Here is a 26,521-nt window from a genome sequence, read left to right as displayed (position 1 = left end):
AAGCAAATCATACTAAATTGTAGGAATTAGATCGTACGAATTTATACGAATTAGCCACTTAATGAAAAAGTTACGAATTGCCGTGAGATTGTGTTGGGAAAGCAGGCTACATTAAATAGCGCTATTTACTTATGTTTTGTTGCTAAATTAAATAAAAATCTACATTATCGATGCTGGAAAAGGTCCCTTATTAAACTAATGTATCGCTGGAAGATTTCGGTGGCTGAACAACACTTCAGTGCATATAACCCATTCGTAACATATATAACAAAATCTACATCAGCTTTGCATGACTTAAAGAGTTTTAACACAAACAGAACATTACCTATCTAACATAATGGTGTCATCCTTTCTCCAGCATGGAAAAGTAACTCCAATATTGATTCAGTATTTTAAACAGTTTTGAAACAGCAAAGTTTTTACTGCTGTGATCTCGTGTGCACATGAACGCGTGCACACGCTAATGGCGGATCTGCGTGTGCAAATCTACATTTGTTGATAGACACTTTGGGCTACATATCAGAATTATGGGAAATGTCAGCCTGAGAATATTTAATTGGATGAACATTTTTAAGTTTAAAACTATTTTACTATTGGCATGTGAAGAGACTTTCCACCAGCACAACAAAAAATGTTTCCAAATACAATCACCTTCTGCACATTTAACTTAATCAATTTGTGTTGGGAACACATGAAGGAATTGTGTGGAACCCAGCAGTTTTTACAGTGTACTAATAAACTGCTGATCTCCACCTGTTTAAAATCATCGCGCAGAGAATGCAGAAAACAAAAGACTTTTAAAACAATCGAAATAAATTAATATTTGGAATTTAAAAAAATGGAGTCTCCCTGCTGCCGGCGAAGCGTGATCGTGCTGTTCCTGGTCAAAGGGCTGGCCTACATCGAGAGGCAGAGATAGAGCTGGTTAACGTTTAACCTCGACGGCTTGTAAAGCAGCCCCAGGACAGTGAACCTTTGGAGTTTGATATGATGTGATTACAGAATCACCCCAGTGACACGTTGCCAAATTCAGCAGAATGAGGGTCTGAGTCTTCCGGGTGGTGATCTCTGAAATTGCTCAGGTAAGTCGCCTTTTTAATAACAATTTGGTGTCTTGTCAGTGTCAAAAAATAAAAACTGTGCTCATCCATATGGCACTGTTGTCTTGCTTTTAACTGCACTATTACACATTTATAAAATAATTCACAGCATGATTGCAAAGACAATGTTTATTTAAACTACACAAGGGGTCATCAACAAGTTATACATGCTAATTTGACTAATATTACAGATGATTATTCGCCTGACAGACATGTTGTCATGCTTTATCAGTGGTTATAATGCTGAAATGAGCCGCTCGTCATCTCTAAGCTTTCTCCAACTGTTAAAATTTGACATTTACACATGCACATGGGAATTTTTGCAAAGATGTAAGACGTTAAACTGTAACGCAAACTCAGCTAATCACTGCTGTTATTGAAATGCTTCAGCATATGGCATTTCAAAATGCGGTACTCATTGAACAGCACCATAGTGACTAAATACACAGCATCAACTTAGTGCAAATTCATCTGCTGCATTCTTGTATATACACTTAAGGGGTAAAGAGCTGCAAAAATTTAACTTTGATATCCAATTACAGTTTTACACCTTCATTCTGAGGTTATGTGTGTGGTTGGAGTGTGAGGTTTAAAACAAATATCATGTGTTTTATGCTATTAAAAGCAGTGTCAGGGACAAATATAATATGCGATTGAAGTGCAATTACAAAATACTATATTCCCCGCACCTGTGTTGCACTTTCTGTCCAGCACAATGGCCTTCAGAACGTGTGTATTTAGCTTCAGTCAACATGCGCTGAAAAGCAGCCAGTGATCCAGGCATGATAAGAGCACGTCTAGTTATCTTCTTTATGCAAACGGTTACCAGGCTGTCCAGAAGAGAGCAATGGATGGACAGCAGACTAATGGAGTCCTCTCCCAACTGTCTTTAAAAGCGTTCTCTTTAATGGATTCCTAATGCTCGGCCATCACTCTTGTGTCCCTGATGTGTCAGGATCATTTGTGACCCCTACTATTAAAGATTGTTGGTCACTTGCACTGCATGGGTTTAATAAAAGGCAACATTTCAGTAGATCGTGCTTTATTAGCATCTCACTCAGTGAAGTACATTCAGTCTGAAGAAACTCTGTGTCCTTTGCGTTTGCGTAAGCTATTGAATTTGCAAAGGCAAACACATTAGCACTGTCATTGCTAGCGAGATGCGTTGCATTGTAGAACTACTGAATAGAATGGCAAATTCAAAGGAGCTTACAGACTCTCAGGGCATCGTGATCCTGCTTTTTTTTAAGATCACCATGGAAATCCTCGCTTGCTGAATGTACTACGTATTAAAAAAAAAAGTATATTTTTATTACTAAGTCTTTTATGTGTGAAATCTAGTAGTATAATTTCATAAGGTTAGGCTGCACTAAAAAGGTGTGTAAAATAAATAAAATATGATGTATTTAGCATCAGGTCAGTATTTTATTCATAAAGCAGATGTAAAAATAGCATGACAGCAGACTAAAATTAATTTTACATTCATTCATTTTCATTTGGCTTAGTCTCTATTTCAGAGGTCGCCACAGCGGAATGAACCGCCAACTATTCCAGCATATATATTTAACACAGCGGATGCCCTTCCAACCCAGTACTAGGCAAAAACGCTGTACATGTAATCCTAAAAAAGACAGGTCAGATACTCTAACAACAGTTACAACAAGACACCTACTGTATTATTATACCCTATTATTTATTTACCTTCAGCTTAGTCCCTTTATTTATCATGGGTCGCCACAGCGGAATGAACCGCCAACATATTCAGCATATGTTTTACGCAGCGGATGCCCTTCCAGACACAACACAGCACTGGGAAACACCCATACACTCTCGTATACACACAAATACGGCCTATTTAGCTTATACAATTCAGCAATACTGCATTCTTTGCACTCTGGGGGAAAACGGAGCACCCAAAGGAAATCCAACACCAACACGGGGAGAACATGCAAACTCTGCACGGAAATGCCAACTGACCTACACTGTAAAAAATTTGACCTTAAATTCACAGTAAATTACTGGCTAATAATTGCATTACTTTCACAGTAAATTACTGTATGTAAATTCACAGTAAATTATTGTGAGGTAGTTCACAGTAATTTACTGTGGTTTTGTCACATTAAATTATTGTGAAATTACAACCATTTGTTGTAACTTTACAGTAGATAATAAAGTCTGTTACTGTAATTTCACAGTATTATCTTGTAGAATTTACTATATTTTACTGTGAATTTGCAACACAATTACTGTGATTTGGCAGTAGGTTGCAGTTTAAATACCTGATTTAACTGCAAAGTTACAGTTATATCCTGGATTACTGTAATTTAACAGTTTGGTGCTGTAAAATTTTAAAGCAATTTTAGGTCACACAAAAATGAAAATTCTATCTTGATTTACTCACCCTCAGGTTGTTCCAGCTCTGTTAAAAATGATTTTTTTTTGTTAAACACAGGAATAAAAATATCAAATATTCCACTTTGTGTCCAAACAACCTGAGGAAGCGTAAATGACGACAGAATCTTCATTTTTGGGTGATCTGAAAAGACTCTAAAATCAAAATAAAAACAAACACACATACATTTTACAGATTTATTTAACAGCTTAATGACATCTGTGTAAACATTTCAGAAAACTTTCAAAAGGTGAAGTTGATGCCTCAAAAAATACTATAAGAACATTAGAACAAAAAAATCTGACATCATATGTAGCATACATATAAAAAGCAGTGCTTCAGAGTGCGCTCTCTCTCTCTCATTATATATATATATATATATATATATATATATATATATATATATATATATATATATATATATACATACACACACACACACACACACACACACACACATGAGAGAGAGAGACAAAACTTCTTGCTAAATTAGGCAGTCGTCTATTCAAGGTCAATAATTTTCCTGATAATTTTACACACTTGCTGGTAGATGTGTCTTCTCTGCTTCTTTGACTTCGTCTGTCTTCCATCTCCAAACTGGTGCCCAAAAAGCACCTATAAGCAAAAGGGCAGACAAACAGTTAGCTTCATACAACACTACTGGGACACTACTGCTGCACTAGAGAGCAAAATTACTGTTAGCTCAGTTTGAACATGCTGACAATACTGTAGCTCAGTCAAACTGCAATCATTTAAACAAAAACATCTGAAAAACATTTCCATCACAAACACACAATCAAGAACAGTCCAACAACAAATAGTGGTTTTAATGACCTAGGCAGAGCATTTTAAAACAGTTGATTTGATTTACACCTTCTGTTTACAGACTATAATCTAATGCTGGGTTCACACTTATTGCAAAGTTAACACATGCATCACAGTACTTGCTCTTGAATACTAGCAGGATGTTTCTTGCATCAAGCTAATTTTTCATGATTTAAATATTAGGAAAATTTTGCAAAAAAAACTTGATTGAAGTGATACACCACTTGTGTTGTATTCATTTCAATCAAGTTTTTTGCAAATATTCCAAATATTTTTCAACGTTTTTTGAGTTTCACTTAATTTGTGCTGCCCAGTAAAAATGTCCCACTATTTATGCATTTGCAATGACTTGCATGTAATCCACTCACCTGAATAGGTAACTTCACATATGGTATAAGAGCCCCATCCTTTTAAAGACAGCTTCCCCTCTGGTCTCCAGCACAGACAAACAAATTGTGTCTGCAACACGGCCCTTTATAACAAGGGGACAAGGGGAGTCATGACTTGTGCTCCTATACATTCCTTGTTTAACCCCCCCAAAACAAGCCCTCAGTTACAATATTTATTGTAGACATTACCTTAAATTCCAGAGTGCAAAAGGCATCTTCAGCATACTTCAGTTTCAGACCAGATCCAAAGTCAGTTGTGAAATCCAGGTGAGTCCAAGGATTAAGACGGGGGAAAGAAGAACTAAATTAGAGGTGTTTGTGAATAATAAATTTTTTTTGTAGAAACAAAGTTGACATTCCATGCTCTGCCTATTAAAAACCAAGCAAACAAACACACATGCCCAGTAAAATTGCTAATAAAAATAAAAACTATAGTTTAAAAAAATCTTTGTCTAATATTTACTACTACTGGAGGTACTGGTGGAACTTCTGGAAGAAGAAAAAGAGTTTGTACAAGAAACTGCTCACAACAAATTTGTGAAAAACTTGACATTTAAAAATCTAATAAAAATGAGGAAGGCATCAACATTACCTTTAATAATCAAGCGAGGGGTGATTGGTAGCATCAGTGTTTCAACATCAATGGCTGTGGCTGCAAAAAAATATGAATATAATAAGAGTAGAATAAGACTCAACCTAACACACGCACACACATACTCGTGTATATATATATATATATATATATATATATATATATATATATATATATACATATATACACACATATATATATATATATATATATATATATATATATATATATATATATATATATATATAGGTTTAGATTGTGTTAATGAATTTAGGTTATATTTGTGTGCTCAGAATTTACACTCACCTCACACTTCAGCTATTATCAGGTACACCTGAACACCAAAAAATAAAATCTACAGTTAGTGACAATATACAATTAGTTCTCATTAGTAAATGTTGGCACTGCATTAACACCAGTGAGAAATATACAATATGTACTGTGTTAGTGTTAGTTTAAAAGAATAACTGAATTGTATTATAAGCCTCATTTAATAAAACAGTTAAGACTTGTTTCATAATGAGTTTAGTTTATTTAACTAACTTAACGTTAACGTTACAGTGAACAAAATTAACGTACATGATGGTGACTAACCGTAACGTTAACTTAAGTGAAGGTCAGAGCTTACCTTAACTTTAGTCATTTCACCTTTACTTCAGTCTTGTACTGAAACAGAAAATGCAGTTAACAAGAAGTTAATTAAAGAAAATTCCCTTTCTTTTTTCAGGAACTAACGTTAACGTTATGCTAATACCTCAGAAAACACTACAATCACCATCTGGCGTCGTTAATTTCTTGTTTTAAAAAAGGGCGCGCTTAAACCCTGTACGTGCGAGTACAACTGAAGTACTCGGTAAATTCCTGTTAAATGACAAGCACTATACAGAAATACACATACAACAATCATTTAACGGACAAAAGTCATATTTTAACACTTACTGAGGATGAATCCGTTGGGTGAAGAGACGAGGCAGGCGTTGTCTGTGGTGATGGCGCTTGTTTGCGGTCGAGTCGAGTCAGTTCTGTTCAATGAATCGGCTCCTTTAAGTGAACTGTAAAGAGTCGAGTTCGGCTCCTTTAAGTGAACAGTAAAGAATCGAATTCGCCTGAAAACGATTCCGTTTTGTATAATATTGTAAGACGCAAACATATAATTCATTAATATTTCATCATATTGCTTGGTTCGTGTACTGCTTGTACACGAATTGCTTGTTGATGACTATGAGCTCATGAACACGTCTGATAAAATATCTGAATCTGATTCAATTTCACACGAGTCCTGAACCCAAGCAGTGCAAAAGTAATATATTGATTGAAATATAAAGTTAATTATTTTCTTCGCCATTCAAAATATTACATATCTCTGATTTTAACAATAAGAACAAAGTTCGTTTAGAGTGTATTGAGAATTATTATTTTTTCCTCCCAGGATTCATTTTGCACCAAGCTGCATCAAGCTGTAATGGTGGATGAGAAGGCACATAATATTATAAATATTGCTTGTAATATGTAATGAAATAAAGTTTTAACACTTTTTCATGCGAGAATGTAGTTCTTCAAAACTCAAATCTGTGGATTGTTAGTAAAGATTGTGTGTAATTTTAAGTGTGTTTTGCCGGTAGCGGAGATCTATGACCTCCAGGCGGTAACGGCGCTCATTACTCATGTATCCGCCGAGAGGCGCCTGTCTTCAGGCTAGACATTGGGACAATTGCCCCGTCTTCGATGGCTCTATATGCGTCCGAAAATGAAGTTTTAACTGTTTTTCATGCTAGAATGTAGTTGTTTAAAACTCTAATCTGTGGTTTATTTAAATAGATAAAAAAAATTATATATATATATATATATATATATATATATATATATATATATATATATATATATATATATATATATATTTAATTCTAAATTAAAGATTAGTGACCTCCAGGCGATGACAGGTGCCCAATACTCATGAAACCGTCTAAAGCAGACATTTACCCTGACATTGAAATAATTGTTGGCTGTTTACAGTGGTTTCATTAATTAATTACTTTTTATTCCAGTTTATTGTGTTTTGGCTAAGCACACAGTTATGTTCATTAAATATTATTTCCTATTCTATGTTAACTGTATAAAATTAAATAAAGGTGCAGTACAACCAAAAAGATGTTGGTAACCAAATCGTTTTGGGGGCTATAACATTCTGTTATTATCTGTTAAAATTTCATTTGTAATAATTTCTACGTTGAATTAAAAAAGGTTTGAATTTCTATAACTAACGTGCAAAAGATATAGCCCTTTTCACAGTAATTTGCTGTAATCATGCTACCTGCTGTAATTTCACAATAAAATTATGAATACAACATATTACTGTGAATTTTTCAGTTAAATACTGTGAAGGGATACTAATGTAATTTACTGTGAAAAATTACAGTAACTTGTTGTGAAAACCTGGAAATTTTTTACAGTGTAGTAGCCGGGGTTTAAACCAGTGACCTTCTTGCTGTGAGGTGACAGAGCTAACCACTGAGCCACCATGCCGCCCTAAGCTATCATCAATGGAGAATAAATGATTGATGTATTAAGACAAGACTCAGACAAAGTGAAAGCCAATCTAATTTCTGTCATTCCAGTTCAGAGGTTTGATTTCCCCTCGATTTTACATGAGATCTGGGTATTTGAAGGAGTTTAGATTCAGCTCTAAAAACTGTCAAACAGAATGTTACACCACATATAGTCTAGCTAACAGCTTGGGTTTGTCTTTTTTGAGCCACTTATAGAGAGAGAGTGATCATGGTATCACCATTGCTGTCATGATTGCATGCAGATGCTGAAGTGCTTCAGAAAAAGGCTAGCAGCCTTGCCACCTTTGACCTCTATTCTGTACTCACACTGCTTTGTTGTCTTCAGCATCTCCCTTTGATCAAGTGAAGCTGAAAAAAGACAAAGACAAATAGACACTCCACTGATGATTTTAAAGACCCGTGGCTGTGCGATTCAATCACGCTTGATAGCACTTCATCTCGAAAACAGCATAATCACAAAGGAGATCTTGTTAATAATAGATCGAGATAAATGGAGATTTTTTTTTGCTTACTTTTTGGTTAAGTCTACTGCTTGCCCAATTTTGGTCAGAAGTGCATCTCAGTCATGGCTTACTATGCTATATTTGCCTAATTGGCAAAGTCTGCAAATAAAGACAATATATTGTGATGTGAACTTGCTACCCTTAAACTAAAGGGACAGTTCACCCAACACTAAAAACTCACCCTCAGTCTATTGAAGATGTACTGTAGGTGACTTTTTCTTCAGTATAGCATAGAAGTCTTTGTGTACCAGATTTATTTATGTGCAACTAAAACAGAATACTGAGTAGGGGGCGGGGTTTTTTTCATTTCGTCATAGCAAACTAACGGTAAAGGGTTAAGTATATGGTGGGACCGCCACTCCAATTGTTAAAGCAAACGGTCAGACTTTGATTGAAACAACATAGGCTCATTCTAAAAACGTAGCCCTATATACATTTCTGGAGATCACGAATAATGTAGCCAGAAGTATATATGTCTGAATTTCTTCTTTAAAACAAACACTACGGGGCAGTATGATGTCGTTCCTTATTTATAGACAGCTTTTCTGCTGTTACCAGTTTGTCCGGTAGCTCGATACATATGCCGGCAGACTTGAAACACAGAGCAATGACAGGGTTCGGGTCCAGTGAAGAACGGATCCAGAAAGCAGGTAAGACAAAAGCCAAAAAATTAAATAAACAAGTAAATAACAGGGAGAGAATGTGGTAAAATCCAGGCTGCTGCAAGGGCTTTTCTTTTTCTGGATTGCTTTAAAAAACACTGCGATTGGGTTTAGGGATGGAGGTGGGCGGGTCAATCTGTGCTTTTGAAAACACTATTGGTTGGGTTTATGAAAGGTGGGAGGGTAAGGGGATCGATCAATCGGTCAGTCAGTCAGCAGCCTCTGGTGGATTTACATGAGAATAGCAGGTGTGAATGGCACTCACGAGACAAAATTGAGATCTGAAAAAGCGTACACAGCGGCCTCTGTCAGATTCGCGAAAACAAAAACTGCAAAAAAAAAAAAAAAAACATAGCTCCTGGATTTTGCTCTCTCCAGAAATGTACTGTATATAGGGGAACATAATCAGAATGAGCCTGGTTGAATTGAAGATTACCAAAACAAAAAAACATTTCTTAAAAGAATTAACACGCACTGATTAATTATTCACCTAAAGAATAACAATGTGTGCTAGCAAAATAAACACCCTTTCACACCTTAAAAGAAGATTTTAGCTGAATACGGGGTTTTTGGTGAATCAAATACTGCAATTCAATGGTCATTTGGTCACCTATTTTTGAGATTAAATGTAAACACATAAAAACAAGTCCAAATCAATCCCTGTGGCTCCTGATGTTACACTGAGCAAAAGGACCTGTCTTTCAAGATACTGAACATTATTTAAAATATTATTCGCTGTAATCTATATCCTAAATAAACAGTTCTTGGCGACCGGCAACTTGCACTCACTACACTTTGATTAAAGGTAATAATATTGTAAATAATGTTCAAATTATTGCACAGACCAGTCATTTAGCATCATAAGACCTCCATATGCCATTAGTAGCCACGAGGATTGATTTGAACGGTCTCACTTTATATTAAGTGGCCTTAACTAATATGTACTTACACAGGAATTTATAGTTTGTTACAATGTACTTATTGTGTAAATACATGTATTTATTGTGTACTTATGCCTGATTAAATACCTGTATGTAATTACATCTGTAATTAACTTCTGTAACTACATTTGTAAATACACTGTTGACCATCCCTTACACTTTAACCCACCCTTAAACCTACCCATACCACCAAACCTGTCCATAACCCAACCTCTATCCCAACTCAAGAGCACCACAAGTGTTCTCAAATACATTATGAACACAGTAAGTACATTGTATTTATTTTTTGATGCGAGTACATAGTAGTTAAGGACACTTCATATAAAGTGGGACCATTTGAACTTATTTGTAATTATTACTAATGTCAAAAATGGGAGACCATTGACTCGCATTATATAGTAATCCCAGATTCAGCTAAAAGTCTTCTTTAATTTGCTACCAGTGTTTAATGTTTGTTGCCCTGAGGGTCTGTAAATGAACTATACGTTTTTACTTTTTATGTTAAATATCCCTCAGTAAAAAATAAATGATCAGTGCTGCTGTCTACATTAATTTAGTTTCAAATTATTAAAATTCTAGATTTAAATAACAGCTTGCTGTAACTAAAAACTTTAAGGCGTAGTAAACAACATATTAGTTGGTCTTTAGACAAAATAACTCATCAAAATCTTCCTTTTGGATCCCACTACATAAAAAGTCTTCTACAGACATTCAAAAAATGTTTGAAATGCCATGAAAACAAGTAAATGATAGCTGAATCTTCTTTTGTCTGAACTATTCCTAAACCCTGAGTTATTTATACACTCTGAGCAGTCTTCTGATGTAAAAATAGTATAAAGACGAGAATTATTCAAGTTAAAACAAGGCATGAAAATAGGGCGGATGCAGATGTCCTCCTATTGATTGAACCATATGTGACTCAATGATTGTCTGCTGTTTTGATTCGCTCTCTTCAGTTAAATATTACACCGCGGTCCTTGACCCGGAGGTGAGGAAAATGTTTCTTTCCCCACTTTTCTTGCCAACACTGTCCAGCAGATAAAAAGCCAATATACAGTTTACCCAGAGCTTTCTTCATGCACTTCAAACTGACTATGATGAGACGTTGAAGTTGGTGATTAAATTTACAAAGTAACATGTTTATATCTAGACCAAATAACCTGATTCCATGTCTGTTGAGCTTTCACAGTTGAAAATGTAAAGAAAAAATGGCAGAAAAAATATTGTTGGAATGGGTACGGTTAGGACATACAAACCTCTTACCTTTGAACCCATCCATGAGTCTAGGCTTATCATCATACTCGGCTTTAAAACAAGAGTACGCTATCTTTCCCTGTCATTTATGTGTGTTTGAACTTTGATTTAATTTCAGTGAGCACCCCTAATTTTGCTGATTTATTGCTGATAATCACTCACAATGGAAACCAATCAAAAATGTGGGGATGGACTGACTGGCACGCAGAAAGAAGCTGCGCTGCGAGCTCTTATCCAGCGCACTGGATATCACATACACCAGGTAGGAATTACCCCAGCTTTAGGTAAATGAACAGGTGCCAATGTGGGATAATGGAATATGAACATATCTTACCTTGACTTTTACTTAAAAAAATCTGGGACTGTAAATCCATAACAAACGGAGGCCCATAAGATCCATTTTGTTTAATTATAGGGAATATTCTGACTGTATTTCTGTCTTGTTATCTTTAGCAGCTTTAAGTGTGTTGTGTAGTGGCACCCTCATGTGGCAAAGATAGAAAATCTCTTTGCCATCTGCAAACAAATGAAACATAAGGATCAGTAGAATGATTTGCCTTGTCATCTATAGTATCAACATATCATTTATCGCTATCTTTTATGACTGTACCTTCTGGTCATCTCAGTGTATTTATTAACTTGTATTATAGAGTCATCACAGTTGTTTCCTCCTCAGGAAAATGGCCAGAGGAGATACGGTGGCCCACCTCCTGGATGGGAAGGCTCACCTCCCGAAAGAGGCAGTGAGATTTTTGTGGGAAAGCTTCCTCGAGACCTCTTTGAGGATGAGCTGGTGCCACTCTGTGAAAAAGTATGAAGAAAACTGGTGAACAGAAAATAAATTTCAGAATAATATTCTAAAATATTTAAAATAAATGTCTTTTAAAAGTCTTTTAAATGTACTGTAAAAGCCGTTTACCCAAACGGAAGCCTGTTCCCACGTCATGATTTTGCCAAGTACGATGGATTAACATCTATATTGATCTTTAAACATCATTTTGTTCGAACATGTAATCCATGCCTATTCCCTACCCCTAAACCCAAACATAACTGTAAATTATTCCCAAATTCAAAGGGGAATAATAGCAGGATAACAATCATATAGAAGTGCATAAGCCTAAACATAACCCTAAACTTAACATAAACAATAAAGGTATCTCTTAATTCTGATTGGCTGATTGTAATGTTGGATCAACATAGATATTAATCCAGAAACAAGTCCTACTTGGTGAAATTAGGTTGGTGGTTCCCACCCCATCTAAAAAATAAACAGGGCCACATATCTTCCAAATTGCAATGCATTGTTTCAACTCAAATTTGGATAAACCAAAATATTAGATTACATTATATTAAAATTTGAAAGAAACTGCTGGGTATGTTCATATTTAAGTGAAAACAGGCTTCCTAAGACATTTGAATGCAGTGAATTTATAGTTACACTTACCTTTCTTTACAGTTTGGCAAAATTTACGAAGTACGGATGATGATGGACTTCAATGGCAACAATCGAGGCTATGCATTCGTTACCTTCTCCACAAAACAAGAAGCTAAGAATGCCATGAAACAGCTCAACAACTATGAAATCCGGTGAGTCATTGGATATCTACAGTAGTTGAAAAAGCATTTTCTGACCAGAAAACTGACAGTTCTCACACATCTTCATGCAGGAATGGAAGGCTTCTGGGCGTGTGTGCAAGTGTAGACAACTGTCGTCTATTTGTGGGTGGTATTCCAAAAACCAAAAAGAGAGAAGAGATCCTGGCAGAGATGAAGAAAGTGACGGATGGTGTCTTGGATGTCATCGTTTACCCAAGTGCTGCTGACAAGGCCAAGAACCGAGGTTTTGCATTTGTGGAATATGAGACCCACAGAGCTGCCGCCATGGCCAGGAGGAAACTGCTCCCAGGTGAAACAAAAATACAAACAAAAAAATGTTCAACTCCATTTGATATTATCCTAGTTTTCTTGCCCAGAAAGCACTTCCACGTCTGTTCCCAATGTACTGACACATTTCAAGGCAATTATCAGTTTCGAGAACAAGGCTAGGTTTTATTGATTTCCCTCAGGCTGAACTCATGTTGGGTCCAAAGATACTTAGTTCATTGCCCAGAAGAGATGAATGAGAGATAAAAAAGACCAGCCACCAACACCGTTTTTTCTTCTCTTTCCAGGAAGGATTCAGCTGTGGGGTCATCCTATTGCAGTCGACTGGGCTGAACCTGAAGTGGAGGTAGACGAGGACACCATGGCCACAGTGAAGATTCTCTATGTTCGTAATCTGATGTTGCCCACCACAGAGGAGACTATTGAAAAAGAGTTCAATAGCATCAAACCTGGTGAGTTGCCAAAAACGTTTAATATTCTGGACAAAAACATTTAATATTCTGATCTTGTTAACGCTCAGGTCAGTCCTTCAATGCAAGTGTTTAGAACTTTTTACACTCATTCCATAAACTGCCAGGTGAAAATCGTAGGTGTGAAAGACCTCAAAATGTAAAAAAAAAGACCCTTCTTCTCTAATATGCAGTATGATTTGAGGTGTTACAACAAGGTTGTGCATTCAAGTTTATTACTTCTAGGAACAGTTCACCCAAAGCCAATCCCAATTCTATCCTTTAACCCTTCCCCTTGTTTTGTGGATTCACGTGAAGGGGTAGGAGTGCCCAATTCTCTATAGCTTGAAGGCGTATTGCTAAGGTAGGGGTGTCCAAACTCGGTCCTGGAGGGCCGGTGTCCTGCATATTTTAGTTTCAACCCCAATTAAACAGACCTGAACCAGCTAATCAAGCTCTTTCAAGGTATACTCGAAACTTCCAGGCAGGTGTGTTGGAGAAAGTTGGAGCTGAACTATGCAGGACACCAGCCCTCCAGGACTGAGTTTGGACACACCTGGGCCAAGGGGAATTGTTAAATAGCTTCTAAAACTGAGATTTTTCAGGACCACACTAGAAACCAAGGGGAAACCATTGCTCTTAAAAATGAGCGTTGGCCAGTATGTGTCTACAAAAATCGACATATCTCATTTTTATCCTGGTAATAATTTTAAACAGTCTGTGTAGGACAGAAATGACATAATAGTGAGTAATTTGTTGGTGAACTATGCTGTTTAAGTATCAGTTGGAATCTCTAACTCAATTTTGAACAGTATTTATGATGCTTTTACCTATGCAAAATACCTAAAACTACTTGTTTCTGAATGTAAAATAATAATATTCTGTATAGATTTATACTATATAGAACGAGAATACTAAGACTAGTATTGCTAATCTACAGGTGCTGTTGAACGTGTGAAGAAGATCCGAGATTACGCATTTGTTCATTTCTCTCAAAGAGAAGACGCCATCAATGCCATGAATGCACTGAATGGAAAGGTGAGGCACCACTTATTAGCCATTTTTCCACTCTCAGGCCAAAAGCCAAGCATGTTTCTGCATGTCAGAGCCAGTCATGTTTGCACAGCACTTCCAAGGCTTTAACAGATCTTGATGAGTCTTCCTTGAGACCAAAATCCAGTGAGGTTTGGCTCACTAAATACCTTAGTCCATAGCGGGCTATAGTGTGGCTTGTGAAGTGGTGATGAAAACAAGGTCAAGTTAACCTGTTTACGGAGAATCTACGCATTGAATCCCATGGGCCATTGTTTTCAAATCAGGTTACCAGGTCACATAAAATTTGAATACAAGTCTAATAAAGCAAGAAGAATTAAGGGTGGTGTTGTTTGGGCAGCTCAAGCCCGAAAACAAAAACTGAAGTGACAAAAACAAGAAAGGGTGCAAGTCAGAACACATACAGTATTTCTGCAAACAATATGGATTATAAGATTATCAGACATATTACCACAGGCATATCCTACTGTGGTTTGCTTTTGGCTTCTATGTGTGCAGCACTAGTTCCATTTTCCCTTTATAGAATGACAATACCAACTACTGCCACCTGCAGGTTATGGTAAAGAACATCCTCCAACACAGGTACAAAACACACATTACTAGGGGTGTAACGATTTATCATTGTAGCATTTATTGCGATGCAAAAATGTCACAATATGCATTGTGGCGTTATGACGATTTGATTACGATATGACGTCCGTTTTCTCTTATTAGTTGAGCTGTTTGCACGTGAGCTACGATCCACCTGCTGTTGCACGTGAGTTCAGATTGCAGCAGCAGTAATGTTAGCAGACCAAGATGAGTGGAGCTGAAATAGAGGATGGCCCATCCTCTCTAAATCAGACGTCTAGCAACATTTCGGTTGTATAGTCATTGCTTTAGACTCGTCCGCTTTTTGAAACGCATACTGGGTCAAACATAGCCTAAGTTTTAAAGTCTTCACAGTGATTTACAGACTCTGCACAGTGACATGGATACCTCCTAATGGTGTTGAAAGAGTCACATACTGTATTTATAAGGTACAATTCAACTTAAAATATCCTTCTGTCTTCATATAATGATGTATTGGCGGCCGCAAAATCACACATGACGTGAGCTGACCGAGAGCTGTTACTACAGAGGGCGGACTATGATAGACGCGCTCGCGCATCTACTTCGGTGAATAGAACCTGCAGGTTGTGACTAACAGGTAATAAAGTAGTCAACATTCAGTTTGTGGAACAGAGTGATCATTCAGGAGCCGCGTGGGAAGTATGAACAGTGGAAATGAAACCGAAAGCGTGCACATTATTTAAATAATCATATCGCATTTTAGAGTTATGATTACGACGAGCATGAACTCTTTTGAGTACAGAGGTACACAAAAATGCACGTCAACATGATACACTTGATAGCGCCGACATCAGCGACGCCGAAGAAATAGTAAACCTGCCTAAACTGTTGAATAGAGCCACGACTGTCCTGTGTAATAAAAAGACGGCCACCCTGTCACTCATCAAGCCCAACATGAAGACAGCCATACATAAAAACCTCTCAGACAGATACACATAAGTTCAGGATTATTTTATAGAACTGCTGATTACCTGGAAATGTAGATTTTTTTATTTTTTTATTTTTTTTATTTTTTTTTTGCACACACAAAAAACGCAAGTGACCAAGCAAAGCCTTAAGCGCTTACTGTTAAATTCAATTGAATTGAATCATTTCAATAATATTTTATAAGAAGTTTTTAAATTGTTTTATTTTCCAGAGACAGTCCTGTTTAATTTATTTTCTTAAAGAAGGTTCAGATTAATAAGTTGAAACAAAAATAAATATGAAAAAAATAGTTTACTTGGTAATAAATTTTTTTTAAATAAATATTGCATTTCAGTTTCATTTTTATTCCAAATATCGTGATACATACCGAATCGTGAACATTATATCATGATACACATTGTATCGTGAGCTGAGTGTATCGTTACACCCCTACACATTACAGTTTGTCAGTTGTGTTTTTTTTGGCCCAGATGCCACATCTACTTACAGTATACTGTATGTGATGCTTAAGGCTACTTACTGTATGTGAACAACTGCCAAATAATATTGTGCTTATAAAAATACCAGATATGTTTGCAGAACTTTGACTAATCTTATATGATGGTAATCATTTATTTATTTAGTGTAGTATATGTTTAGTCTTTTCCCAGAATTTGGACATCTATTTTTTTTTTCTTATTTTGCAATGTAGATAGAATGATGTGTTAAAGGTGGGTTTTAGAGTAAATCAGCTTTATGTTGGTACTGCCGCTCAATTAGCACCACCTGGCTAATTGTTCGCATTGGACTGCACTGGCCTGGCAGTGGAAAAAATGGTTAATCTAATCCTTAAAAAATAAAGGCAAATATTAAACTCTGACTTCCCACCAGGTTATTGACGGTTCACCAATTGAAGTCACACTAGCCAAGCCCGTGGACAAGGACAGCTATGTGCGATACACCCGAGGCACAGGGGGCCGTGGTGGTACTGTTCTCCAAGGAGACTATGCTTACACTGTGGGCCAGATGTACGATCCCTCAGCTGCTTACCTAGGAGCACCAATATTCTACGCCCCTCATGCATACGCAACGATCCCTAACCAGTTCCGCTTCCCCAGTACCAAGGGGCAAATGAGTACCAGGGGTCTTGTCCGGACACCCTCAGTGAGAGGTGAGTAATCTCATTCACTTACTGAAATCTGTTCCAGATGTGATTAAACATTTCACAATCACCTCCAACGAAATCCATTCTGAAACCGTCAATCAGGGTTTAAATTATCTATTGAAAATGTAAGTTGTAATGGACAATCATTCAATCATTCTTATCATTAATTACCAAAATATCTATTAAATGTATATGTATGTATATATATATAGGTGGTCCTCATGTGCATTTTGGCAGTAAAGCCGGTTCTGTAATCAGTAGTAAACCATTTACTACAGAGATCCATAATTCATCCATAATTTGTAAAATCAACATGAAACATATTCTACATTTATAATAATACGGTATGTGAGGAAAAACACAAAACAGGCTCATTCTGAAAACGTAGTCCCGTGGACGTTTCTGGATACCGCTAATTATGTAGCCGGAGGTACGTATGGCTGCATTTCTGTTTTTTAAGAGAACGATACGGGGCGGTATGATGCCGTTCCTATAGGGCTTACCGGCTGACCGGTTACATCCGTGTGGAGGGCTTTCCTGCCGCAACCAGTTTGTCCAGTTAGCTTGTCGTGTATGTCGGTGGACTTGAGATGCAGAGAGAAGACGATGACGATCGGGTTCGAGTCCGGGGAAGAGCGGTTCCAGAAATCAGGTAAGACAAAAACAGAATCCAAAAACCAAAAAGAACGATTGAACAACAGGGTGAGAATGTGGTGAAATCCAAAAATGTAGTAAATATCAGATGAGGGCTTTTCTTTTTTCTGGACGCCTTTTGTAAACCGTCAGTTGGGTTAAGGGAAGTGGGTGGGCGGGTCAATCGGTAAAATTGGTTGGGTTTAGGGAAGAAGGAGGGTGGGTCAGTCGATTGGCCAGTCGCCCAGTCAATCATTCAGTTGGTCGACAGCGGCCTCTGGTGGATTTATGCAAGAACATCGCAGGTGCGAACGGCAGTCACGAGAGGCGTTTGAGATACGAAAAAGAGCACACAGCGGCCTCTTGCGGATTGTGAAAAACAAAAACTGCAAAAATAAGTACCTCCCGGGACGTATTTCGCTGTCTCCAGAAACGTCCACGGGACTACGTTTTCAGAATGAGCCTGGGATGGAAAAACAATTGCTTTTATTAAAATAACATGCACTTGCAAACTATGTGCAATAACATCAGAAGTAAATTTGAGTGCATTTAAATTTCATGTTGACTTTAAAGAGACAGCTAGGCAAAAGACCAAGGGAACATGAAACATCTTTACATAATGTTTCCTTGTGGCAGTTAAAACATAATATTTGCATCTTCGTTTGCATGTGACTTGAAACACAATGTATTCAATAATATTGTTCTGGACAGTTTGTCTATCTGAATTTGTTATCCATGCCTGCATATTACAGTTCAGTGACAGTATATTGTTTTGAATGGATGGGGTCCAAAAATCAAGGGTATCAAATCATGATAAATACTAATCAGACAAAAGAATCAGAAATGCATCTTCTGTAATGTGCTGGCTTGGAATATCTCCATATGATGATCAGTTTCTCTTGATTGAAACCTGGGTGATTTCTGGTGATTTGATTCGACTTAATGCCTTCTTGCATTCCTAGAAATTTACATGAATGTACCTGTAGGGGCAGCGGGCGTACGTGGTTTGGGCGGGCGAGGATATCTTGCCTATGCAGGTGTGGGTCGCGGCTGTGGCACATACCAACTCAAGACAGACAAACGCCCCGACGACAAGCTCTATGACCTTCTTCCTGGCATGGAGCTCACGCCCATGAACCCAGTCACTCTGAAGCCCCAAGGCATCAAACACGCCCCACAGGTACACTCATACCCTCAGCGAAAACATCTATTGGTAATTAGAGAAAATTTCTCCAAGGACCATTTTGCCTGGGTTTTTGCAGATCTTGGAAGATATTTGCCAAAAGAATAACTGGGGTCAACCTGTTTACCAGCTTCACTCTGCTATTGGACCAGATCAGAGGCAACTGTTCCTTTATAAAGTCACCATCCCTGCTCTTGCTACTCAATACCCAAATATGTAAGCCACAACCAAACCTACACCTTAAAAAACACTCATATTAACAGGGTCTCAAAACCTAGTGAGCTGCCTGCCTAGCTAGATTTTTAGGCATCTCAGTGTCGCTTGTAAAAAAAATAATAACTCAGACTCATTGGAAATATGTGCTTCAGGCTACATTTTTGCAAAATGTAAAATACGCTGGTCTGGTTTCATTCCATTGCACATTTCACATGACAAATTCAGCACAGGGCAATGTTTACATTTTTGTGAATCTGAATTATATTATCTAGGGTGTGTTTTGTTGTATGTTTACCTAGTACACCACCTAGTAAACCACTAACTTAAACCCTTCCCTAAACCCAGTGCTTATTTTGTAAATCCATAATTTCTGTTATTTCATGTTATTTTCTTCTATACATTTTATTTTTATGCATTATATTGTTTTAAACTACTAATAAAACTACTGAGGCGAAGCAGTGGCGCAGTAGGTAGTGCTGTCGCCTCAGAGCAAGAAGGTCGCTAGTTCGAGCCTCGGCTCAGTTGGTGTTTCTTTGTGGAGTTTGCATGTTCTCCCTGCGTTCGCTTGGGTTTCCTCTGGTACTCCGGTTTCCCCCAAAGTCCAAAGACATGCGGTACAGGGAAATTGGGTAGGCTAAATTGTCCATAGTGTTTGAATGTGTGTGTGTGAATGTGAGATGTGATGCGGCTGGAAAGGCATCCGCTGCATAAAAACTTGCTGGATGAGTTGCGGTTTGTTCTGCTGTGCTGACCCCTGATTACAAAAGGGACTACGCCGAGAAGAAAATGAATGAATGAATAAAACTACTGATTAAATTTTCAGCAACAGTTGAGCCATAATGCAATGTAAAAGCTTACATAGCCCTGAATCACAAAATATGTGAAACTGTTAATTAACATCTTTGTTTTACAGTGTAACGTGCTGTGTTGTTTTCACAGATTTATGTGAAAATAGTTTGTTTTTACAATGGTGTAATAAATACACAAAACTTTTCGAATGTGCAAATATCAAAACTACATTTTCTTGTAAAAACATGACCATGAACTCAAAAGGTTTTGAGACTCTTAACAGTTTAGTCAGACACAAGACATAGCGATACAAAATCTCCTAGCTTCTTAAATATAAACCTAAATCACTCAACTGAATGCACAATATATTCCCATATAATAAGCTAATTTGTTTACCACTGTTCTAACCTCTCGTCAGACACCCGTTCACCCCTGCCAAACTCTGTGCATCGATGGATGAGGCAAAACTGCACGCAGCCGAGCACACGCTGCAGATCCTCGGTGTTCAGACAGAGGGTGCTGACGCCTCTGCTGCTGCGGCTGTTGCTGCTGCATTCCCAGGTATGTAAGGTCTGTAAGGCTAATATTTATTATTTTACTGTAATCCAACTGCTGTTATAATGATATATATTACTCCCAACCACAAAAGAAATTAAGGTCCCTTCACACCGAGAACAATAACATAAGAATGTAACCCTGGACCAAAAAACAATCATGGGTATTATTGGCACCAGACAAAACATATTTTATAAAATTATAGATTTTTCTTTTATGTCAAAAATCATTAGAATCATTGAATTGAGATCATGTTCCATGAAAATTTATTAAATTTGCTACTGTAAATATTTCAAAACTCAATTGTTGATTAGTAATGTGCATTATAAGCAATTAATTTAGACAACTTTAAAGGTTATTTTCAAAGTATTTAGATTTTTTTAACCCTCAGATTGAACATTGTGTCAAATAATGTCTGATTAACATAACACATTAATAGAAAGCTTATTCATTCAACTTTCAGAATGTATAAATCTAAAAACACTGACACTAACAGTTTAAGGTTTTGTGTATTTATCGATCTATATAATATTTATATTTAGGGCTGTGTGATTCGTGTTAGATTCGCAATTTGAAATGTTGCGATTAGTTAATCGCAAGATCTGCAATATGAAATATATACGTATATCTGTAAAAAAATAACTAATAACATCTGAGGTGAAGTGCTTTAAAACCAATCCGCTATACTTCAGAAAGTTAAACATGCCAGACTTTGCGATGGTGTCATGAGGCATCACAAGCATGGTATCGGTTGTCGTGAACTATGCCACATTACACGAGAAGAAACGATTTAATTTTATGTCACGACATCCATTTCTCATTTACGACTCCCCACAACATCCTACGTCAAGAAAATCGTGCCGAAATTGTGTGATCTGACCAGTGATTTATAACTAGCCAATTGTGCGAGCACACTTTCTTTCTGCCCAATCAGAATTGCGCAACTGATATACGCCCACACAAAAAAAAATAAATGAAAACAAACGGAAATGCACTGTCAAGTGAGATTATGGCGTCTGCTGCTTAAGACGCATTAATAGATGAATTAATATCAAAGAGAAACACCATTTGTAATATGGGAATATTTAGGATTTAAAGTCAAAAACACCAAACAAAAACAGGTCATTTTTAAGAGCTGTCGCAGAATTGTTGCCACGGCTTACAGATTATTAAACTGAAGCTTGAATGAAATTAAAATCAGCTTAAAGCTTGAATTAAATTGTAAACCAAATCACAAAAAAAAATAATAATAAATCGCAATTAGATATTTTTCCCAAATCACACAGCCCTATTTATATTATATTAATTTGTGTTATAGTATTATTTGATGTTTTATTTTATGATAATTTTCTTGTACTACTTTGATTATTATCCTGCTTGAATATAGAGTTAAATAATTTTTAAGTAACAATGGTATAGATGAGAATGACTGTTTGTTAATTTAAGGTTTAATACAGGAGAGAGAGAGAGAGAGAGAGAGAGAGAGAGAGAGAAAGAGAGAGAGAGAGAGAGAGAGAGAGAAAGAGAGAGAGAGAGAGAGAGAGAGATTTACAACCTTGCAATGAGCAGGTGTCCTCAAATACTGCATTGCCAGAGCATTTGACTAGTAAAACTAGTTTAATCTAACAGTGTCTAATCTAACAGTGAAACACTCAACAACTTCTCTTTTAACCCAAAGTCTTTACATTACTGGCTAGTGATTTTTGTTTTATTATTTTGACAATATAATTTAACAGTTATCATCCTAGGTGTAAAGGACCCATTAAAGGGCACCTATTTTACCCCTTTTACAAGATGCAAACCTTTTGTGTCCCCAGAAAGTGTCTGTAAATTATCTAAATACCCATCAGATTATTTAGTATAGCCCCTAGAATCTGCCCATTTTGGTGTCTGAATACATTGTAGCTGTTTTTGTAGCCTGTGGCTTTAAATGTAAATGAGCTGCTTCTCCTCGCCCACTGTTCCCACATGCATTTCTGGCACTCATCAAGCGTTCACGCAGATAAACAGCACAGTGACAGGGACAGACTCGGATAAAGCTGAAATACAGCTCATTAGTCAAAAATATCAAGTATGTTTATTTTATGTATTGGTGGTAGAGATTATTCAAGTCTTTCTGAAATGATGAGTCCCACACAAATGCCTTTTACAGTACACACACACACACACACACACACACACACACACACACACACATATTAGCATTTACTGGCACCATGTGGCCATTGTGATTATAGCGGTTAAGAATTACATTGTGATTTTATTGCCCTTATTACAAACATGCACTGTTTTAAAAATGCTTTATAAACTTATAAAACTTAAAAATCACAGAAAGTTGTAACAAATATATTATAATCCCAGTTCATTTGCAATATACGTGTATACATGTCGATGTCATTATAGAAATCTGGAGCCTGTCAATCAATTCGGTGGGCGGGGAAAACTGCCCTTACACCACATTGAGGTGGGCCTCAAAAACACTGGGATTTGAGTCCTATTTTAACGTCAGGAAATATTTAAAAAGAGACTTGTTGGGTTTCTATCACTCCAATATGACAGTGGATACACTATATACATACACAGTTCTGTCTAAACAACTTACAAAAGTTGATTTTCTTCATAGGTGCCCTTTAACATTTTATTCAAATTAATTTATTTATAATGAGCCCTAATCATGTTCTCTCTCTCTCTCTCTCTCTCTCTCTCTCTCTTTTTGCTGTTTCCACAGGTTATGCAATTGCCAGCACCACTGGCACTCAGCTGAAACAGGCCGTTTCCTTGGGTCAGGATTTGACTGCCTATGCAACCTATGAGGGTTACCCTGCTTTTGCTGTGGCAGCCCGTGGCGATGGATATGGAGTGTTTTAAAAGAACTAACAGTCTCTGTAGTGTTAATGTTAATCTGTTCCACATGTTCGACTGTGTTTATAGGCTTAGTAGTTATTTTTTGTTTACTCTTCCCAAGTGTTTTTTTTTTTTTTTTTTTTTTAGCATTTTTGCAATATTTAGATTGTAAGTCATCTTTTGACTTTACTCAGGAAGAGGGTAGCCTGAAGGCTGTCCACAAATCAATCCCAAACCCCCCAAACCCCCCCCCCCCTCCCCCCATCGTGATCCTCCATCCAATTTGATCATTGATTTTTTTAAATGTATAAATTACAGAAATTTAGGCTGGACCCATGTTCAAGGCTCTGAATGATTATCTTTAAAACAGAATAATTTATTTCATTTTAAAGGGGACCTAATATGCAAAAATCACTTTTTTAAGGGGTTTAAACTAGGGCTGCACAAAATTAGAAAAATGCGATATCCAGGGCCGATTTTAGGACATTCATTTTAGAGGGGCTCAGCTCCTTATGAGGTAAACATTTACATTTATAAGTGATAATTTAATAAGAATGCATTTAAAAATGTTTGACTAATATGGTAAGGTTGTATGCTAAACTAGCACTCTATTGTACAGACAGGCATAGCAATTTGAATTCTGAATGAGCCAAATAGGCTCAACAAACCTATTTACTGCAGTACAGTGTATTAAATAAATATTTAATTAAATAAATATTATTAAATAAATAAATGTTTTCATGTATTAACTAAATAAAACTGCCAATTTTCTAATTAAATGGCATAAATACAAAATATTTTTTTAAACCTACAGGCTAATTCACACATTTAACAACCTGAATTATTATAATAAATAATAATGTAAGACAACACATGAAGTTTCTAATCTATCTCTGCTAGTGACCCTGACAGTTAAAATGAGTAAATTCACTAAGTGGTTCTGTCACTGTTTAATATTTTCTGTGCATGACTGTATAGTATAGACTAGTTAATGCCACATGCACTGTGATGTGTTTTTTTATTCATAGTTTGTTTTGAAATAAAAACGGCGAAATGTTCGTTAAGAGTTAAATTTTCACTGGAGGAGATGAGCACTGAGGAAACAGTAGATGGGAAACCCGATTGCTAAGGTGATCGATAAACACACCTTGTTCTCTCGCTCTGCACGGCTGTGGAGGAGCCGAATTCTGCCGCTGTTTTCATATCAAATTTAAAGGGGACTGAGGCGATAATTTAGTGTACAGTTAATGAGCTAATCGCAAAAGTTTTAGGGGGGCTGAGTAGAAATATAGGGGGGCTATAGCCTAAAATAGGCCTAGCAACGCCCATCGCGATATCTTATTTGTTTGCCGGATTTTCTGAGTCTAATAGTATTCAGTTACAGAAATGGAATAATGACAAATGCTTTTCTGTGTCTCATTTCTAGTCCAAATATAAAAAAAAAACATTTAAAAAATATTTGTTGTTTCACCTTCAGAAGAAATAAGTCAAAATTAAGAGTAATTGCTTAAAACAAGCAAAATTATCTGTGAGTGGTTAAGTAAAATGATCTAATTTTCGCTTTGAAATTCTTTTTTTTATTCATAAATCATATTAATTATGTACAAATACAGTAATTAAATGTAATTTTGTGGCTCCTGGTCAACTATAATCAAGACTCATTGCATATCTTGTGATGTAACACTTGCAGATGTGCACATTGCAATATCGATGCTGAAACATTATATTGTGCAGCCCTAGTTTAAACAATTATGTAGCAACAGTGTGTGAATATACAAAGCCTCTAATGGAAAACAAAATACTATATTTTTTATAATCAAACTTCATAAAAACAGTCTACAGAAACACTTTGATCGACATTCCCACGTGCCCATTGGTGACGATCTCTTCCTCATTAGCATAGACAGCCCTGAGTGAGTAGCAGCCATCCTCCTCTTGAGTTTTACGATGCACAAATGAACACTAAAATCTCCACAGACAACCTTTTTCTGAGCCACTTCTTTTGACATTTTCAGTTTTTAACAGATAACCTGGTTTGAATCTGCCACTATGCTGACGCACAGGCATTTGTGGCTCCGCCTTCTTTTAAATAAAGGTGTGGGAGCACAATCTCATTCGAATTTAATGCAACAGTCACCAAAACAGCACAATTTGGATCAAAGCCTAAAAGAGGCAGTTTCAAAGAGTATAATTAATTTGTGCAGTATTTTGAGCTGAAACTTTACACAGTACTCTAGGGACACCGGAGACTTATATTACATTAATATTAAAAGAAGCATAATAGGTCTCCTTTAAAACACTAAGTAATATTCCATTGTGCTACGTGAAACATACTTTTTTCCCCAGACAATTACATTAGTAAGTTTTGGTATTAGGTTGTATTTAAAGTGGTTTGTTTTAGTTTTTTGTGTTGGTTTTATTTCAGTATTTCCATTCAAGTACAGACCGTTTTAACAGATGAAACCCTTTCAGAGTTTTTATGTATCTGGACATTATAGATATGGTTGAGACTTGTTTATTTAGTAGTTTTGCTATATTTTCTAAGATATTTTCAGGATTGCTACTAATATTTTCCCCACATCATGCATTTTGTATTTGGGGAAACATGAGAGCATTGTTAAAATACACATGGACACATTTTTTTGTTAAATATGAAGATGCCTTAAAGGTGACAGTATTAAAGTTTGTGAAGCACTTAGAACTTATTTTTATACCTGAATTCCAACTCTGTTTGTATGAACTTTGTTTTTCGATCACAGACTGTTTGAAATAATTTATTGTCAGTGATTGGCAAGGGAACTTGAGGGTGAACTGGACGGCATCGTCAGGACAAAAATAAGCTGAGAGCTTCATAGTGCTACAGAGTGGTGAAGAGTTGTGAAAATGTGATTATGGTAAATCAACTAACCATCAATAAATCAAATTTACTTGTAAAGACATGTCTGTTTTTTTCTTGCCATTTCTGACACAGGTCATGAAACCCTAAAACATATTAGCTTAGCACAGG

General features: G+C 36.6%; 2 protein-coding genes and 3 long non-coding RNA genes across 13 annotated transcripts in view; 2 read left to right on the top strand and 3 right to left on the bottom strand.

Annotated features, from left to right (window-relative positions):
- Positions 1-26,521, bottom strand: part of LOC141376752 (uncharacterized) — a 36,994-nt gene that overhangs the window by 7,806 nt on the left and 2,667 nt on the right. For 2 of the 3 annotated variants that reach the window (XR_012387821.1, XR_012387820.1), the window contains exons 4-6: positions 12,670-13,528; positions 11,836-12,026; positions 11,560-11,741 (exon numbers count right to left, since the gene is read on the bottom strand). This is a non-coding gene — a long non-coding RNA (uncharacterized lncRNA). Of the gene's footprint in view, positions 1-11,485; positions 11,742-11,835; positions 12,027-12,669; positions 13,529-26,521 lie in introns of those variants that run through there. The other variant, XR_012387819.1, reaches the window with a different exon arrangement.
- a1cf (apobec1 complementation factor) lies at positions 978-26,449 on the top strand. 4 transcript variants are annotated; one of them, XM_068224698.2, is made up of 12 exons: positions 978-1,082; positions 11,344-11,487; positions 11,902-12,036; positions 12,682-12,812; positions 12,893-13,131; positions 13,397-13,561; positions 14,499-14,596; positions 17,021-17,300; positions 18,914-19,107; positions 19,190-19,326; positions 20,534-20,676; positions 23,399-26,449. In XM_068224698.2, exons 2-12 carry the CDS (start codon positions 11,389-11,391, stop codon positions 23,536-23,538), a joined length of 1,761 nt encoding a protein of 586 aa, XP_068080799.1. In that variant the 5' UTR covers positions 978-1,082; positions 11,344-11,388; the 3' UTR covers positions 23,539-26,449. The 4 variants fall into 4 exon arrangements, with proteins under 4 accessions (XP_068080799.1, XP_068080798.1, XP_073774244.1 ...); XM_068224697.2 differs by having other exon boundaries at positions 18,890-19,107; XM_073918143.1 differs by having other exon boundaries at positions 20,534-20,685; positions 23,399-23,920.
- Positions 4,024-4,992, bottom strand: LOC141376750 (uncharacterized). The gene is made up of 3 exons (XR_012387814.1): positions 4,896-4,992; positions 4,686-4,789; positions 4,024-4,107 (listed from the first exon to the last, which is right to left on the bottom strand). It is a non-coding gene; the product is annotated as an uncharacterized lncRNA (long non-coding RNA).
- On the bottom strand, positions 5,124-6,316 carry LOC141376751 (uncharacterized). 4 transcript variants are annotated; one of them, XR_012387816.1, is made up of 4 exons: positions 5,927-6,014; positions 5,605-5,632; positions 5,299-5,358; positions 5,124-5,195 (listed from the first exon to the last, which is right to left on the bottom strand). It is a non-coding gene; the product is annotated as an uncharacterized lncRNA (long non-coding RNA). The 4 variants fall into 4 exon arrangements; XR_012387817.1 differs by lacking the exon at positions 5,124-5,195 and adding an exon at positions 6,238-6,316 and having other exon boundaries at positions 5,222-5,358; positions 5,927-5,964; XR_012387818.1 differs by lacking the exon at positions 5,124-5,195 and adding an exon at positions 6,053-6,098 and having other exon boundaries at positions 5,222-5,358; positions 5,927-5,964.
- Positions 25,249-26,446, top strand: rltgr (RAMP-like triterpene glycoside receptor). Its single transcript, NM_001194988.1, is given in 1 exon segment — positions 25,249-26,446. A coding segment is annotated over 1 exon segment (294 nt). The 5' UTR covers positions 25,249-25,993; the 3' UTR covers positions 26,288-26,446.

The sequence above is a fragment of the Danio rerio genome, chromosome 12 (assembly GCF_049306965.1).
Source record: "Danio rerio strain Tuebingen ecotype United States chromosome 12, GRCz12tu, whole genome shotgun sequence".
Classification (NCBI taxonomy): Eukaryota; Metazoa; Chordata; class Actinopteri; order Cypriniformes; family Danionidae; genus Danio; species Danio rerio.
Note: the sequence above shows the minus strand (reverse complement) of the source record. Positions and strands in the feature narration are given on the sequence as shown.